Consider the following 17665-nt stretch of genomic DNA (forward strand, 5'->3'; position numbering starts at 1 on the left):
GCATCGAGTGCTGCCTTCATTCTACTTCTTTCACCAGGAGGGTAACCCTGAAAGATAAAGACTGTATTGGAAAGACCTTCCAGGGCCCACCCCAGGGCCTGGCACAGTCCAGTATATAGTGAGGACCATATACACCTGCACTGACCGAGGGTTTATATGCATTCAGGGCCCCCGAGACTCCGGCTATATTTCCAACTTCCAACAGCCTGCCCTTGATGTTATAGTCCAGCAGGCAACAAGCAGACCTGTCCCTGCAGGGTTCACCTAATCCAAGTTAGCTCTCATCAAGGGTTCACTGTGAGCAAAGTTACACAGAACAAAACATGGACAAGGTGTGGGGACAAGCTCTTAAACCTTTTAACTTTTAAGATGTTTGCTGTAGTTCACAGAAAGACTGGTGGAGCACATTCCTTTACCTCACGTATACCCTCAAACTTACTTTTCGTTGTCTGGAGGAACCCCTGGCCCTGTTCCTCTGCATGGCCCAACTCAAAGCAGTGAAACAGCTGGAAGGAGGAAGCCACCAAGGCCCCAGTGCACTGAAGACTTTCCCAAGTACCCCAAACAGATCCCAGAACTCCCCGAACCAAGATAACCACCCAGGGTTGAAATAAGACCACATCCCATAGCCTTGCTGGGGTATATGTTCTAATGCACTGGGTAGATGGGAAGGCTCTGGTCAAGGCCCTTGGGAAAAAGGACCATAACTAGATGTTTCCACCACAACAGAGATAGCAGAAAAGGGCAAGAGCAGCACATTGGGCCAACATGGACCTATCATTCCCCTCTTCAAGTTGTCATGACCATTAGAGTTACTTTGGGATAGGGACCAGGGAGGTGGCTCCCCAAGATGGGTCAATACTGGGGGTCAGATCCCTAATGGATCAGCTTAGATATGTTATCTACTCAAGTCACAATAAAGAAGATGCTCTACCCCAGCTCGAAGCAGGAAGAAAACTGGGTCTCAACACTAATCAAAGCCTGCTCGAAAATCATCTAAGACCATCATGTTGACCAACCATCGAGTGCAAAATGTGCCAATGGGAAGAGGGTCATCTGTGAGCATTTAAGGGGAATGAGCCAGAAGAGCAAGAGTTGTCTCCAGCTGGGTTTTTGGCAGAGAATTCCCCTAGCAGCTGCTGGGTGCACCTCACCCTCTTGATGGCCAGCCCCAAGGCAGATACAATACCCTGTGCTCCTGTGGGAGGCAGCAGTCTCTGGCCCCGTCCATCGGTCCCAAGAGCATCTCAACCCTTAAAAGACTGTATCTCGAAGTATTTCATCAAGTCAGAATTGTACAAATACTCCACAGTTTCCAATAAATGCAATGCACAATGCTTCTCCAGACCCCACAAACCATTACCTCCATGCCTCTGGAGACTTCCACCCCCACCCCAAGCATCACCATGTAAACTGCAGGTATGCCTCCTCCCCGATGTCCACACTCCCCTAGGTTGCCCCAGACCAACACAAAGAATTCAGCATGCACATGGCATGGCCCCTCCCACGCCACAGCCAAGGGAACTCCTGGCCCCCAAAGACCCCAGACTCACCACTGGAACAGTCGGGCCCTCCCCAACCGGGCTCACAGTGGCAGGTGTCCGGAGAAACACAGCGACCGTGCACACAGTCCTCCGTACACAGGGCTGCAGGGGGCCAGGAGAGGGAGAAAGCACAGAAACAGAGAGTGAAAACCAAACATCTGGTCAAAGAGCATGAACCACTTTGTAATGATCCCCCGGGGCCCAGGGATGCTCAGAATGCATCACTGACTTTGGGGAAAATCAAGCTACTCCTGACCCGCATCATTTAATTAACTCTGAAATGGATCCAACAAGAGTGTACTTCATCCCAGTCTCATCTCTTAAAAGGAAACCCAAGCCCGAGAGACGTCAGCCTTAGCTTTTCAAGAATATTCTCTCCAAGATTTAACACTTGAAGACCCTCCACAAACCCCAACCCTAAATCCACACTCCTAATCTCTTTCCTATGAGCTCAGGAAGTGACCTGTCATGGCCATCTTTTGCTTTTCCCAGTTTCTTTCTTACAGAGGCGCCGGAATTTATCAGGTTGCCTGAAAAGAATAGATTCCTCTTGTATTTCCTCCACCTTTTTTTGCTCTCCTCCCCAAATGCCCCTGTTTTGGGGGCTCTCAAATGTCAGCAAATCTGCAAAGTACACAAATGCCGAGGAAAAAGCAACAGCTAATTATAAGAAAGTAATTAAGAGAGACATCTATGATGATGATAATTGTAATTAGAAAGTGCCTGGCAATTTCTTATCATGCAAGCAAATGCTACAGCCTGAGCTGGGAGGCAGCAGCCGCAGTTTCCAGCAACTTCCTCCAGTGTCAAGAAGGCTTATTGGCAGCAGTTTGAGGAAGGGGGATTATTTCTCTCTTCCTTTGACATCTATATGTTCTCAAGGTCATCTTTTGCTCCTGAGAGATCTGCCCCACCATCTGATCCATCAGTGAGGGATTACAAAAAACTCCCATTTGCCACCCAGGCCAATTCTGTAAGCTCAGGAACTCAGCAGCTACCATCAGCCCTGTCAGTTTCTTAGATGGGACCTAGATGAAGTGCTTTTTCCTGACAAGCAATAAGAGACCTCTTTGCCTGGGACTGGCCCAGGGTGAGGGGACAGGTGGCCCCCAGTGGTGAGTTCTGAGGAGCAGCCACTGATCTCCAAACACCCACTCCACTGCCATGCCCACTGCCTGGCCTGAATGCCCACTGAGAGGCCACTGTCAGGTTAGACAACAAAGTTCATTTTATGGTTGGTGTGAGGTCCTCTGGCCCTCCCAAACCCAGATGCTGACTCTGAAGCCTTCGCCTTGGCTTTGCCCAAGGCCCCATGCAAAGGCATCCAGGAGGGCCATGTCAGATGCCCCACTGGTCAGTGGTCTGCAGTCAGCCTATCCTCTACAAGCCTAGCTGTGGTATATTGGGGGAGGGCCCTGGCACCCACGTCCTTCTATCATCTGTACAGGTGACTCTCAGGGAAGGTTCTGGTATGTGAAGCTTTCTACAGCCCCAGAGCTCTGGGGAATGGCTGGCTAACCCAGTTGTCACTGGGGAACTAGGATGGCCCCGGGCTCCAGTGACCAGTCCCACTTAGAGCCACAGTGAGGGGCTCACCCAGCTAGCAAGACCTCATCTGACCGCTCCTGCTGCCCTGGCTCACCCTGCTTCACTGGACTTTCCAAATAAACTCAAATGGGTCAATGTGCCCAGAACACAATGGACACCAGCTGTCCATCCCCAGGCCCTCTCAGAGGCCAGCACCTCAGCCCAGCCAGCTCCAAGCCCTGGCCTCGGCTGCTTCCTTCACCTATCCGCACCCCCATAGGCTGAGGTCCCTGCTGATCCATTGTTGGGGCCCTCAGCCATCCAGCAGACCCTCCCATCAACTTGTCAGATCAGCTCGAGACACCTCTTGCTGCTTTCTGACTGCACAGTGACACCCTGACTCCTGGGGGCTCTGCTGGGGTGCAGTGAGGGCAGATAGCGAACAATGAATCTGCCAACTATCAGGGCTGGAACAGACCTCAGAGAACATCATGTCCAGCCCCTCCATTTTATGCATGGAGAAACAGAGGCCCAAGTGTTTGTGACCTTGTGGACAGCTTGTGGCTTCTTTGCCCGGAAGCAAGGAGCTTGGAGATGAGCCTCCTGAAGGTAAAGGGAAGGGAGAGGTGCCTTCACCTCTCACCCAGCTAAGATGCCTTCCCCTGCCTAGACAGCTCAGCGGCTGGTGGAGCCAGCCCATGGGGATGGCACAGGGTACTGTGGGTGCCCCCCGGGAGGGTGAGACATGAAGGCAGAAGCCAGAGAAGCTGCTTCAACACACTGAGTGCCCTGCAGGGGAGCTGGGCAGGGGGCTCAGAGCAGCTCAAGGGAGCAGAGAGGAAGCATGACATGCTGATGAAGTGCCCTGCCAACCCTCACCTCTCCGTGGCCCTGCTCACCCTACACACCTGGCCATAGGCCTATCTCCTGAACCCTCTTCCTAGCTGGAAGGGCAGGGCCTTCAGGTGCTCTAGCCAAACTCCACACCACCCTTCCCTTTGGTCTCTGTCTCAAACCCCAGGGACCCCTAGGACAGTTTGTGGAGCTCCCCTCAGCTCAGCCCTGTATCCAGCCCACTGGCTCCCAAAGACCCTATGTGGAGAGGAGTCATTGCATAAACCGTGGGCCTGGCTCCAGGGATGGTGTTGCATCCCCATGGCCCCTCCAGACCTTGTTATCCCCCTCCCCTCCCCATCGCCCTGGGTTTATGCCTGGGCTATTTGCTCGTCAAAACCTCGATCCATTCATATTTCACAGGTGTTGTTTAGACAGTGTTGTTTGAGGCATGAAATTTGATAGCAAACATCCGAGGTTCAGATGGCCATATTTGGCAATCGGGCCACCGTGGGCTTATGTACCTGGTGGGGAGGCCATAGGACGTGGGTGCTGTGAGGGAAGTCTCCTGAGGGGGAAAGAAGGGGAGATCCCTGTCCCTCCCTGGGGCTGGGGTTCCTGACTCTGCGTAGCCTGACGGTGGGCAGCCCCTCTGCAGAGGGCAGGGGCTGACACAGCAGCCACCCCTAGAGCATATGTGTCCCCTAAGTTCTTTCTGACCCTGCTCTTCATGCTGGCTGACCCCCTACAAGGGGTTCAATCAGAGCTCTTCCACCCTGGTCGCCCTCTTCTCCGGCTCCTGCAACTCTAAACAGGGGCATTTAGTTGAGTCCCTCTCTCCACTGCTGTACCCCCAGCAGCAGTTGGCCCTGACACCACCACCTCCCCTCTCCCGGCCCCACTCAGAAATTTGAACCTCTGCTCTCTCGGCTTCCCACCACCTTACCCTCCTGCCTCAGTCCCGTTTCCAACATCCGGGTGCTAGAGGCATTTTTAGTGAGAAGCAGCACAGCACAGTGGCTAAGAGCAAAGACTGCACCAGAAGCCGGGTCTGGACCCAGGGAGGCCACTTAGTAGCTCTAGACCTCGGGCAAGTTAACGTTGTCTCCGTGTCAGTCCCCATCTGTTCAGTGGGGGCCAGTGACCCAGTGACAAGACGGGCCTCGGGCTGTGTGTGAGGATTATAGGAGTTGACAAAACACCCAGAGCGGTGCCTGGGGTAAAGTACTGTGTGGGTCTCGCTACTCTTATGTAGTAGGATATCCTCAGACCTGAGTGGGGGTCCTCACACACAAGCTGTCTCCCTCCCTCCACTAAGGCCCCAGACACATGGGGAGGGCTGTAGTGATCTGCTGACAAACCCTGTTTGGGGATGGTGTGCTGGAGGGTGGCCCCATCTCCAGCCTGGTGGGGAGGCCGGGGTGAGATAATGCAATGACCGGAGTTTAAATTCTGTGTCTGTCAATTACAATTACAGGACAATAAGCAAAGTATCTAACCTTCCGTGCCTCAGTTTCTTCATCTGTGAAATGGGGACACTGATCGTACCTAACTCATGGGTTGCTGCAAAGATTCAATGAAATGCAGTGTAAAGTGCTGAGGCCAGTGCCAAATGCTGAGTACTTGTGTGTCCAGCAAGTACTCAGTAAGCATGAGCTGCCTTGATTATTCACATACACACACACACACACACACACATACGTGTGCTACATGTGGTCTAGACTTGACATCTAAGTCCAGCTGACAGCTGGTATCGCTGCTTCCTGTCCATTACCATTTTCTGAGCACCTACTGTGTGCCATGCCTCAGAACTTTCAACACAGGCCATCCCAGTACACCTTGAAGGAGTTAACCATCGCAGCATCTGTCTCTCCTTTGTGAATCCCTGGCCTTTGAGAGGACAAAAGCCACTTCCTATTCAGTCTTTCTGAAGCTCTCATGCTGCCTGAGACAAAGCAGGTGTCTCAGTTTTGGTGGGTCCCAAGGAGAGAGCTTCAGAGCACATGCAGGGAGGGCACGGCTCATTCACAGAGCAGTCACCCAATCTCTGGGCCCTGTCCCTTGGCTCAGGCTGTTTCTGCCCATGGGGGCCTACGGTGGCTGGTGGTCTTGAGCAATGGTGCTGTAGGGGGTTACAGAACAAGCCGAGTTACAGGTGTGAGCAGATCCGGGGTATGCAACCACCACATATATTTCAATGATACCCAGCATCCCACTTTCCTCTCCGGGCCCTGCAACCTCACCTATAAATTGAGATGAGACCAAATGAGGTCTATAAAGTCCCATTCAGCTAAGAATCATCATGAGCTAGCATCCTGCCCAGCCCTACCCCCTCCAGGAAATGCCCGGATCTCTGCCATTGCCCTAGTACCACTTCCTGGCCCCCAAGCCCCATCCTCTTTCTAGGGCCCTTGACATCACAGGGACCCCGGTCTCTGTCCTCCATTCCTTTGGAAATGGCACGGGATTAAGAGGCAGGAGACCTAAGTGTGAGTTCGGGCTCTGTACCACCTGCCATATGACTCTCATCAGACACTAATCACTGTGGTCAGTGAGGAAAAGCCAAGCGATGAATCCTTTCTCTCTGCCGGGCACCGCGTTCCTGTTGCCCCCTTTCATCCTTGAGGCAGACAGAATGACTACGCCTTTTACAGTTGGGAATCAACCACAGGAAGGGCTTAGTAACTTGTGCAGATTCCCACAGCTACTGGGCGAGGTCAGTATTTCTCCACCGTGTTTTCACCATCAACTCCTCCCCTTGGGGAACCACTTTAGACATTTTTTTTCTTAATCGCTCCCTCCCATGAAATTGTGATACCACAGATATATACCCAGTACCTACCCAGATATACAGTGTGTTTGTGCTTTCTGTATAAACAGACTGAGAACCAGTTTTTACCCCCTGAGAAGGCATAGTCTCCATCTGCCCTCCCGGATCATGCTCTGCCCTTCTGTGCCCGTCCCCTCTGTGCCCTGAGAAGAAGACCTCCATGGACTGCATTAATGGGCCTCCTTGCCCTCTGGCTTCTGGATGGGTCTGGCCAATGGAAAATACCAGCAGGAGATGGGACGGTAAGGGCTGACAGTACTGGGTGACAGTCAGGGTGCTCAGGGCGGGTGGGGGGAGCCTCTTTCAGCCCAAGCATGGAGGGGCTCTCTCTGGTTGCTAGACCTAAATTTCCACTTGGTTTCTTTATCCCTTCCCATGCCGTCATAAATACTGATCCCTCCTCCTCTATGAAAGTAGAACATTCCTATGAACCCTTCTGTAAGCCAAAAATGGCATCAAGTAAAAAAAGCAATTACCATTAATTTATACAAAAAAAAAATTTGACCCAGAAAATAACCTCTTAGGCTTTTCTGATACCTTATGACACGTCTTGCTAACAGATGCACAAAATTAAATTGAGATAAAGCACAGATGCCCAGACACAATTCAAAGCCATGCAGGCTTGATGCTGAGATGCTAAATGTAGTTCCTGGGGAAGCAGATTGGGGCATCACTCTTACTCCTCAGGGTGCGTGCTAAGTTTATAACCACTTGCTGCAAAACAAATTTCGAGCACTATTTTCACTTTCACCATTTTCATGAAAGTAAAAATCCTCTTTGGATTTCTTCCCGTTAGCAAAAACAGGTCCTAATGTAAAAGTTTTTTGCAAATGCAAAATGGTGTAACACAAATAGAGGTGGATATCTGTGATCATTTTATTAAAATCTCCTCAGTTAACATGCCATCTGTTTCTTGCCAGGACCCTAACTGATCCAGTGGCCAAGCCAAGGTTTGAGCCCACATCTAAGTGATGCTAACAGGCTCTTAACCCACATGCTCCACCACCACCTGAACCATAAGTTAAGTAAGTTCCAGCACCACATTTGTCACGGATTTGCCAAGTCCATTCCCTCCTCTGGGTCTCAGCTTCCCTCTCTATGAAATGAAGGGGTTGAAGGACATGATCTAAATGTTCCTTCAGCTCTGGGAGTCTAGGGCCCCACTGCAGCAGCAATTGGCTTTTTGGTTTACTGATTTATACCAAGTTTGAGAAGAATCCATTCCACAGATGCAAACACAAAGCCTGTCATCGAACAAATGTATTCTGAGATACAGATGTGAGGCTGGAGCATCCCCTAGTCCAGGCATCTTGGCATAAAGCAAAGGTGTCTAGGTCAGACTTAGGTTCTTCTCTGCAAACAAACCGCTGAGACATCCTGGCCCTTCCCTGACCAAGGCACCCCGTCTGCTGTCCCTCATTCATGGTGAGCCCTCTGAATCAATTCTCACTCCTATTAGCATTCCACCCAAGAAAACCCATAAGTCCCTGGGGCATTCACAGTAATATATTTTGCCTGGCGGTTTTGAAATGGTCTTACTAGTTAATGGAACTATAAAAATTACTTACATGAAAAGGTCAAGATAAATAAAGACAACTTCCATGTTCCCTGGCCAACGGGGCTGATATTCAGCTAGGACAAAAGAAGACTAGGGAGCCAGGGAAAGGAGGTGGTGGCCTCCCAGAATTCTGCAGCACATGGCTTCTGGAGCTTCCCCCCAACCCAGTGTCCCTGGTGCCCCCAGGTACATTGATCAGTCCTCCATTAGCATTCTTGGCAGGAGCCACAGGTTAGGCTGTCATCTGATTCTGCTTGGAAATAAAATGACCTACATCCAAGTGGGCCCAAGTGCCAATTCCTAAGTGACACACTTAGCATGAGTGATTTTGCCACACCCAAGGTCATGTGGCATATGGCTGGGGGAGGGGGGGAGGGGGGTGGGGGAGTGGTACAGGTACCCGAGTCAGGGAGTCACCAAAAGGGAGTTCCAAAACAATTCATCCGACGACGTGTATTACTCCTTCCTTTATAACTGCCAGCCCCAAGTCCCCTGGATGGTCAGGAAGAGCGACAACAGCTGGCTCCTCCTCTCAGCACATCTAGAGTTTTGAATTGCTTTGGTAACATCTGACTCCAAGACATAAATAGTCAATTAGAACAAAAGAAAGGAAGTGTTTCACCTGCAGAGTTGACACGATGAAATGATACCGGGAGCCAAGAGCTCTTCTTGTCTGGAGCCCATGGGCCTATAGGTCCCCCTTCTTCCCACTGGCGGGGGCGCAGGTAGAGATGAGCACTAGGAGGGCTCACACAGGTAACCAGGGGTTGGCTGCCCCCACCCAATCGGCCAAGCCAGCCCGTAGCCATTCATCCTAATTTGGTGGTGCCTTTGCTGAGTTTTAGTCTTTGACAGATAAAAGCCTGGTCCTTGTTCTGCTACTTATTAGCTGCGTGTCCTTAAGCAACACAGCTTGTCCTCAGTTTCCCCATCTACAAGATGTCTGGGGACTTAGGTAGTTATTACAAAGAATAAATGAGTTGATTCACACAAAGCACCTAGAACCAGAGGTCAATTATAGTTGTTGCTGGTTGGCTTTGTTCTTTATGGTGCTATTAATATTCCTTTTCCCAGGGCTGGCCAGGGGAGCTGGGATGCCACAGCCCCAAAGCATTCTTAGGTTCATTTCCAGCTCAAAGGATGACAGAAAGGCCTGGGTGAGACCTAAAGAGGCTTCCTCATTCACCGAGGCAGGGAGGCGGGGGTATAGCACTGGGAACACTGGAAGTGTGGGTACTACGGGCAGACAAGCCCCCCCCCCCCCCCCCCCCCCCGAGGTCCCCACGTGGCTCGTTGGTGAATTACAACTGTCATTTCAGAGAAGAGAAGTCTAGAACAAAAGGAGGCTGCAGTCTGGCCGCCAGGCTCTTTCTCTCCTAGAGGACTGCTGGCCATGCTTCTGGGGGAAAATGTGAACCTGAGTGGGGGTGGGCTACCTGCTGCCAGGTGTCCTCCCTGCCCCCTTGCACCCTCTGCTCATTCGTGCACCCCCCCACACACATGTGTTCACTGGACAAGTGTTTAGCTAGCACGTGCTGTGTGCTGGGCCGCCCCCGCCCCCCCCGCCCCGCCCCTGGGGTAGGGATTATGAAGGTGAGTCCAAAATGCAGAGGCCTTGCCCTGCCCATGGGACTCCCAGGCAGTGCTACTCCTCCTGACCCCTTGGGAACCAGACCCTCGCCCTCTCAGGGAGTTGTGCCCAGAGCAACTGCACTCGAATTTCCACAGGGGCCAAGACTGAGAAGACAGCAGAGAATGGACTTGGGAGCCAGGCTGCCTAGATTCAAGCCCACTTCTTAGTGGTGACCTCAGGCAAGTTACTTTTCTTCTCTGGGCCTTGGTTTTCTCATCTTTAAAATGGGGACACTGGTTCTCTACCTTATAGTTTGGTTGCAAAGTTAAACCATCAATACAAGCAAACCGCTTACTTCTTAGCACACTGTCTGGCACATAGGGACCTAGCTATTATTTTTTTCAAGGTCATCTATTCCATCCCCCTACCTCTGAGCATCGCTTACTCCAGAAGCATTTATTAAGCACCCACTCTGTACCAGACACTGTGCTAGGTGCTAGTTTAAGCACATGGGCTACCATAAGCAAGTAGGCCAGAGTTCCCACTTCCACAGAGCGATGCTGGGAGAGGGAGCAAGCCGCTGAGTGCATGGGCAAGCTGGTAGGTGGATAGCCAGGTGGGTGGGGGGAGTGGGGGACAGGGGAGTAAGTGAGCCAGCAAGCAAGAGCACTAAAATGTGTCTGGTGCTGGGGGTGCCTGGATGGCACAGTCAGATGAGCCTCTGACTCTTGCTTTTGGCTCAGGTCATGATCTCAGGGTCGTGAGATCGAGCCTTGCGTTGGGCTCCATGCTCAGCGCAGAGTCTGCTTGTGACTCTCTTTCTCCCTTTGCCCCTCCCTGCCGCAAAATAAATAAGTAAATCCTACAAATGAAAATGAAAATGAAAAATAAAAGGTCTCTGGTCACAGCCAGTTCAGAACGCAGAATGGGTGCCAACAGAAGGGAGGCAACTCTGCATGTTGGCAGACAGGGGAGAGGCTTCACAGAGAAGGGGATGTTTGACCTGACATTCATTCATTCATAATGCATTTATAGAGCATCTAGCACATGCCAGATACTGTATCAGCCTTCCTACACTTCCCAGATCACAGAAATTTTGCTTCTTAGGGTTTTCTACTAGAAGAAAACCTCCTTTACCTTCCCCCTGCCGATCTCTCACCTCTTCAGCCACAGCAGTCCATCCTGCCCTCTCGTCTTTGCCACATGGAATTTCTGGTTGTGAATGAGCCTCAACTCTCCCTACCCTGGGCCTTCATAGAGCCTAGAACTCCATCTGCAACCCAGCTCTCCAGCTCCCTTACTGCTTCTGCTTACCCTTCATATTAACTTGGATGCCACTTCCTGCAGGAAGCCTTCACTGACTGACTACACTGCCCACCCTCCTACCCCGAGGCTGGGCTGGTTCCCTCCCTGCTCCTGAGCATCTGGTTTGCCCCATAGGGTGGAGAACTGACTACTTTATCCACTTGCCTATCTCTTATAAACCCCTCAAAGGCAAAGAATGGGTCTCTGTTGTTCACCTTTATGTCCATTCACCTAGAATGGTGCCTGGCCCACAGCAGGTGCTCAATAAATAAATGTTGAATATGTATCTGAATCCACAAAGGATCTCTCTCCTTTCCCTTCATCCTGAGCCCTACATGTCTCTCAAGTCTGGTAGGGATTAAATACCTAACTCAGCTAAGAGACCAGGGCAATTTCAGGCCCCAAATCATCTCATGGTGGCAGAGTGAAACACTCTTTAGAACAATTCCAGTGACTCAAGCTAATAAACAAGAGCTATCCAACAAAACCCAACAAGAAGGATTTCGGTCTGGGGTTTGGGCCTCCCCCGTCTAGCCTGGGAGCCATCAATCATCCATCACCAGTATCAGATCCCAGACTCCCCTGGGAACCTTTCTTGTATCTCTACCAATCACCCCCAAGATATAAGCCTGCCTCTCATGGCTTGCCTCAGTATGGCTTGATTGTTAATAATGGTTTATCAATTAAATTTGCCAACTTGTCAGGATGTCCCTAATGGGTTTCCACATAGAGCAGCCATGTCCAACCACTGGGCCTGACAAAAGCCCCAGTGTTGCAGTCAATTCCCTTAATCCATCCTGCAGGCCCCAGAGCTGCTGGTGGATGCTCCTGGTACTCTCAGTCCACTCACTTTGCTTTGTAAAGGATTTTCTGGACTGAGCTGTTCAAACCACCAATGCCGCATTTCCTGCAAGGAGCAACAGCTTTTCAACTTGTTAATGATGTTGGAGCATACGGCCTGAGTCAGCAACCCCCAGCACACAACCCAAGAAAATCTTTTTCTGGGTCTTTTTTTTCCCATTTGACAGATGCCAGGCTTTCTCTAGAAAGACACATTCCAACTGATTGATTTTTTTTCTTTGGGAAATTGATCCTCATCACCTACGAGGAAAGCAAAACATGAAGCTTGTCGAGTATTTTTTTTTTTTTAATGCTTTGATTTAAAAACCAGTCCCCTGGTTCTGTCTTGCAACTTCCCTTCATGACAGAGTCCCAAAGGAGGGGGCACTGGGCAAATGGGCAGATGGATATCAGAGAGATCCCAGGCAGAGGGACGTGGTTAAGCACATGGGCTCCAGGTTGGATGGACCTGGTTCAAGTTCTGGTTCTTCCATTTAATTGGCCGTGTGCTCTTGAGTCAAGTAAAGTCAAGTAAAAGGACCCAACACTGCAAATCCTTGGGTTCTTATCTGTGAAACTAGACCAACAGCATTGCCTAAATCAAGAGTGTTGTTGGCGGGGGGCTGGCTGAAATAATGGAGCGGTTGACAGAGTGGGTGTTTAGCAAAGACCCCGTAAGTCCCAGCTCTTACTATCATGATTCATTTTAGAGGAGGCAGTCGATACGTGACACCTGAATATACTGAACTCAGGGACTTCAGTGGATGCTCTGAACCACAGCATCTTGAAGCACAAGAGGCCACGTAATTAGAGTCCTCACTTCTATCACCTCATCCAGAACTTGGAGCCCCTCTCCTACATCCTAGGCTAAACTTCGACTGAGATGCCTCTGCTATCAAGGAATGCAGTCACTCTGCCCCAAACTCGTTCAATTGCATCCACACCCTCAAGTGGGAAAGGCTCTCTCCAACCTCTGGGCCTTTGCACATGCTGTATTGCTTCCTGGAGCCACTCTTCTCCTCTCCTCTTTGGCTTACTCATCTCTCAGGTCTCACCTTCCACGGTGCCTACTTTGGGAAGCCATCCCTAGCCAGCCTTGATAGACTAGGTGCTTCTCATACGTGCTCCCCTAGCACCTGCCCTTCTTCATCAAAGCACAGGTCACATGTCACTACTTGGCTTGTTGACTGTCTTCAGCACTGGCTTTAGTCCAGGGCCCAGCACAGTCCTGGCACGAAGCAGAAACTTGATACACATCTGCTGAATCTACCAATGAATGAATCAATGAAACCCTTCCTTTTACAAACCGCTCTGATCACTAGAAAGCTTTTTGCTTCACTGAACTGAAATCTGCCTCCTCGGAGTTTGCCCAGCTACCGTCTTGCCCTTTCCTATGTCTCCTCCTGATTCCACATAACAAGGCTTTGGGGAGTTTTTCTCTCTCGGAACAGAAGCAGATCGGAAACCCATTAATAGGACCCCATGGCTTCTGAGCAGCGTGTGGCTGGCACCCAAGGTGCCTGCCCATGGAGAAGTGTCCTTCCTTCTCTCAAAGCTGGTCTTTTGTCCTGGATACCCTAGCCAGGCAGCTGCCACCCACCAGCACGATGAAGCCCACCCAAAGTATAGGAGCATTGTCACTGCCCTGTGCCCCCAGCAGCAAGGGGCCCTGACGTCCTGCTGGGCTTAAATCTTATTCCTACTGAGAAGCTAAATCAGGAGCAACTTAGCACCACTGATTTAGGGCTTTAATAAAAATAATGCAAAGTGAATAGGAAAGGCAGCCACGAAGGTCACAGTCAGCTGCTCCCCCCACCCTCACCCCACCCCCCTGCACTCCTGCCTGGTCCTTCCACTTCTTTGCCCAGCCTGAGGATGCCTAAATTCCCTGACAGTCCACCAAGAGGAGCTGGTGCTTTTATGAGTCAATCCTCTTTCAATCCATACCCCTTTACAGCCGGGGTGTATGTGGGTCTTCTTGGGCTGTTTAGGAATTTCCTGCTACCTCAGGACCTCAACAGTCTTCTCTAGAAAGACTCTGGCCTGAGAGTCTAGAAGACTCTGCCTGTGGCCCACCCCCCATCCCCGCCCCCAGTTCTGTGATTAATGCACCCTGGGGATCACTCCCAGCCTCCGCTGGAGCACTGTGGGTGGTGAGAGGACCAGGCAGAGGCTCGGAGCCTGTGTCCTCTGAGGTCCTGTGAATGGCGATCTGCAGACCTCCCCTGCTCAGGCTCCATGGTTCACAGCCATGGATTTCCAGCTCCCTCACCCAACCCCGACCCCAACCATCCCTGACCCAGCACCAAGCCAGGAGTGTTTCCTTACATTCCAAAGAATAATTTTTGAACATCTAATCCTTGGGGGAAAATGTTATTTTTAAATGACCTTTTTATTTTTTAAATCACCATGCCCTGTCCCACAGCTTCGAAGCAGCAAGTCTGGATTTCAGCCGAGGGCTCTGCAGGCCCAGGGCAGGCACTCCCCTCTGCACCCTGTCACAGGGCCTCCGGAGCAGACCTAGGCCTGCCTGGCAGTCAGGTAAAGGAAGAGCGCTGCCCGTGGGCTGGGTGAGCAGGGAAGGCTTCCCAGAGGAGGAGAAAACCCCTCAGTTGGGTGGCATGAAGCGTCTCACCGGGCAGGCTGAGGTCTTGGGACTCCAATGGCCAGAGCAGGGTCGCCAGCCTCTCACTGCTCCTGGGCAGGATCTGCCATCGCTCTCTAGCCCTGGCAACTTGGGTGGAGGGAACCAACATCCCACCTGGACCCTCCAGTCTCACTCTGCAGGAGGTCCCCAACCTTCACGCCCTCCTGACACCCTGAACCCCCTCCCCCTGCCTCCCCAGCCCACGGCCCTCTGCTACGCAGGAAAAACAGCCGAGACACAACAGGCAGGGACTCTGTTCACCCCTAAATACTTCACCCTCTGTATCTTTGCATCACGTCAACATCCTTGCCCTTGAAGAATGACAAAAACAAGGGTCATTTCCTACAGCCACTGGTCCAGGAGAGCAAAAGCTTGGAAATAAGCTAAACGTCCATCCACAAGCAAAGGGGCAAAGAAACGATGACGGAGCCACACCGTGTGGGATACTGTGCAGCCGAAACAAAGGAACCAGATGGCTTTTCTCATACAGAGGACATCAGCTAGAGCCAAAGGGGGGAAAAAAGTCAAGGCAGAGCAGGGTTTAGAAGCTGCTGCCACTGGTGTAAAAATGAAAATGTGTTGGCAAAGAGTGCACACATCTATTTCTTCATCTGTACATAAAATAGCACTGGAAAGATGCACCGAAGCGAGTTACGGGGGTCTCCTCCAGGAGGGCATGTGGGAAGAAGGCCTTATAGTGAGTGCCTCCCCTTTTTTAGCGGTTAAATGTTGAACCAGGTGAAGGTTATTATCTGCACGGAAAATAAATATGACTAAAACTGTATCAAATAATAATAATAAGGCCCACCATGCACAAGAATCCTCCAGGAGAGGAAACCCGGCAGTGTCACACTTACTAGTCCCAGGTGAGAGTGCCAGCCAGCCCCGTGGGGCCCGAAGTGCCACCCAGGAAGGAGGAGTTCTGCGGAAGTTTTCATCTGAGTCAAGGGGTCAAGCACTGAGCGCAGGTGGGTTCTCCTGATGAGTTAGGGCCTGGCCGTCACCTCTGTGGCTATGATGACCAGGTCTCCGTGGCCTACTCCCCAACCTGCCAAAAGCGGGCTCCCCAGGGGGCCCCTGGCATGCAGGGAAGGGCTGCGGCTGGCCTCAGCACAGCACTGGGAGACCCAATAAAATACAATCGCACAGATTCCCGAGGTGGCGGTTACTCCTGCATCATGCAGAGAGCAGTATTGATTCCTCCAAATAAGACCCTGGCTCTCCCTCAGTCCCACTTTTATCAGCCTAATCTGCTTAGACGCCTGCCTCTGTCTCATCCCCTCCTCTGGCCTCCTTGCTTGTTCTCTTCTCTCCTTCTCTCTTGCCTCTCTCCCTGCTCCCTCACCTTGCTGGCTCCACTTCCCTTCCTCATTAACTCAACAATTTGCAGCCCTGTTCACAAGCTCCACCTTTCCTTCATCTCCAGTGACAGGTGGGCTCACTCACACCCAGTAGCTCTGGCCCTGGGTGGGGGATGGGGTGGGGCAAAAGGGGGGGTGCTGCAGCGTGGCCCAGAGGGCCCTGTCATTTCAGGTCAGACACCAACCTCCCCAGAGAACCCTGCAGGAAGGAAGCTGATGTGCCCCCCACCACCCGCCCATCCATTGGTCAGCATCAGCTCTTGAGAGACAGCTGCATTCCAACAGAGAGCAGCCTGCTGACAAAGCATCTTCCTTGGGTCCTTGTTCCCTTCCTTCTCTGTGCTCTCCCCACTAGAGCAAACTCCCCCTTGGAATGTCAGACTGTCCTTTCCCTCTTGCTGCCCATCTACCTTTCTACCTTTTCTTTAGGGTTCAGCCTACGCCCTTGCTCTTGAGGCAGCCGGCCTGGAAGCCCAGCTGTCAGGGAGGGAGCACACTCCACTCTGTATCACAGTTCCGGTGACCTCTGGCTCCTACCTATGGCAAACTCCTTAAAGGTTGGAACGGGTCTTTATCTGTGCCCCGCTCTCTCCCTCAACCCTGACTCATTACCTAGCGTGGTATTTGCAGAGGAGAGCCATTTGGCCAGTTATTTGCAGAAAGGAAGGAGGAAAAGCAGACAGAAGAAGCTGAAGGAAAGATAAAACAGATTTCTGCCTCCGAATTTTCCACGCAGGTAATCGTTCCTACTCATCTGGCACTTTGGCATTTCTAAAGCACATTTATGTTTGCCATTTCATCGACTTTCACAACTCCCCTAAGAAGTAGGCAAGACAGGTCTGTTATTAGACTCCCTTTACAGATGGGGATAGCGAGGCTCAGAGATATGAAGGTACTACTTGCCCAGGGTCACCCACACCAGAGATAGCTGAGAGCCTGACCTCCCGGCTCCTCACCCCCTGGCGCTGACACAGTCTCTCTTCACCTGCAGCATTCTCTCCACCTGTCTCCTGGAGCAGCTGGCCTGATTAAATACCACCTGGTGGAGGGCTCATCTTGCAAGCTGAGCTATCAGCCACTGGAGGGCAAAGACCCCTGCCTGATGCTCCTTCCAGGGCAGAGACATAGCCCAGAGTCTGGCACGGCCCAGTGGCCCAGGGATGCTTGCTGTTGCTGAGAGCCTTCACAAGGCAAGCCTTGCTCCAGGTCCAGCGGCAAGGAGTGGTATTGGGCAGGAGGCCAGGAGCCCAGGCCTCACATTATGGGGTGTGAACCACAGTGCTTCGGCCTCCCCTGGGGACTGAGAAAGCATGCTTCCAGAAACCAGAAAGCCTGAAAAGGCAGGGCACTTGTTTTCCCCTGAGGATACAAACGTACAGGAAAAGTGACAATTCGGCCTCTAAACACATAAATAATGTTGCTTCTTCTACCCCCTGTCCCAGAGCACCCACTTCCAGAGGGCATGAACAGCATGCGCTCAACAAAACATTTACCCAAACAACAAGCGGCAAGATCAGGCCCAGAGTGGTGGTACGTGGGTTGCCATGGAGTCCGACAAGCCTTCAGAAGGCAGCAGTCAGGGCTGAAGCCCACGTGCTTTCGTGGCTCCTTGCACATGCAGGTGCACACTCGGACCCCTGCCTCTC

The 17665-nt window shown here is 51.7% G+C and overlaps 1 protein-coding gene across 10 annotated transcripts in view; it reads right to left on the bottom strand.

The window, feature by feature from the left end:
* MEGF11 (multiple EGF like domains 11) overlaps positions 1–17665 on the bottom strand; it is a 346779-nt gene that overhangs the window by 175454 nt on the left and 153660 nt on the right. For all 10 annotated transcript variants that reach the window (XR_011997433.1, XR_011997432.1, XM_072738858.1 and 7 more), the window contains exon 5: positions 1554–1646. Coding sequence is in view for 8 of the 10 variants with exons in the window: in XM_072738858.1 (XP_072594959.1) it covers positions 1554–1646 (93 nt within the window). In the remaining 2 variants the exon portion in view is untranslated. The remainder of the gene's footprint in view (positions 1–1553; positions 1647–17665) is intronic.

Source organism: Vulpes vulpes, chromosome 15 (assembly GCF_048418805.1).
Source record: "Vulpes vulpes isolate BD-2025 chromosome 15, VulVul3, whole genome shotgun sequence".
Taxonomy (NCBI): Eukaryota; Metazoa; Chordata; class Mammalia; order Carnivora; family Canidae; genus Vulpes; species Vulpes vulpes.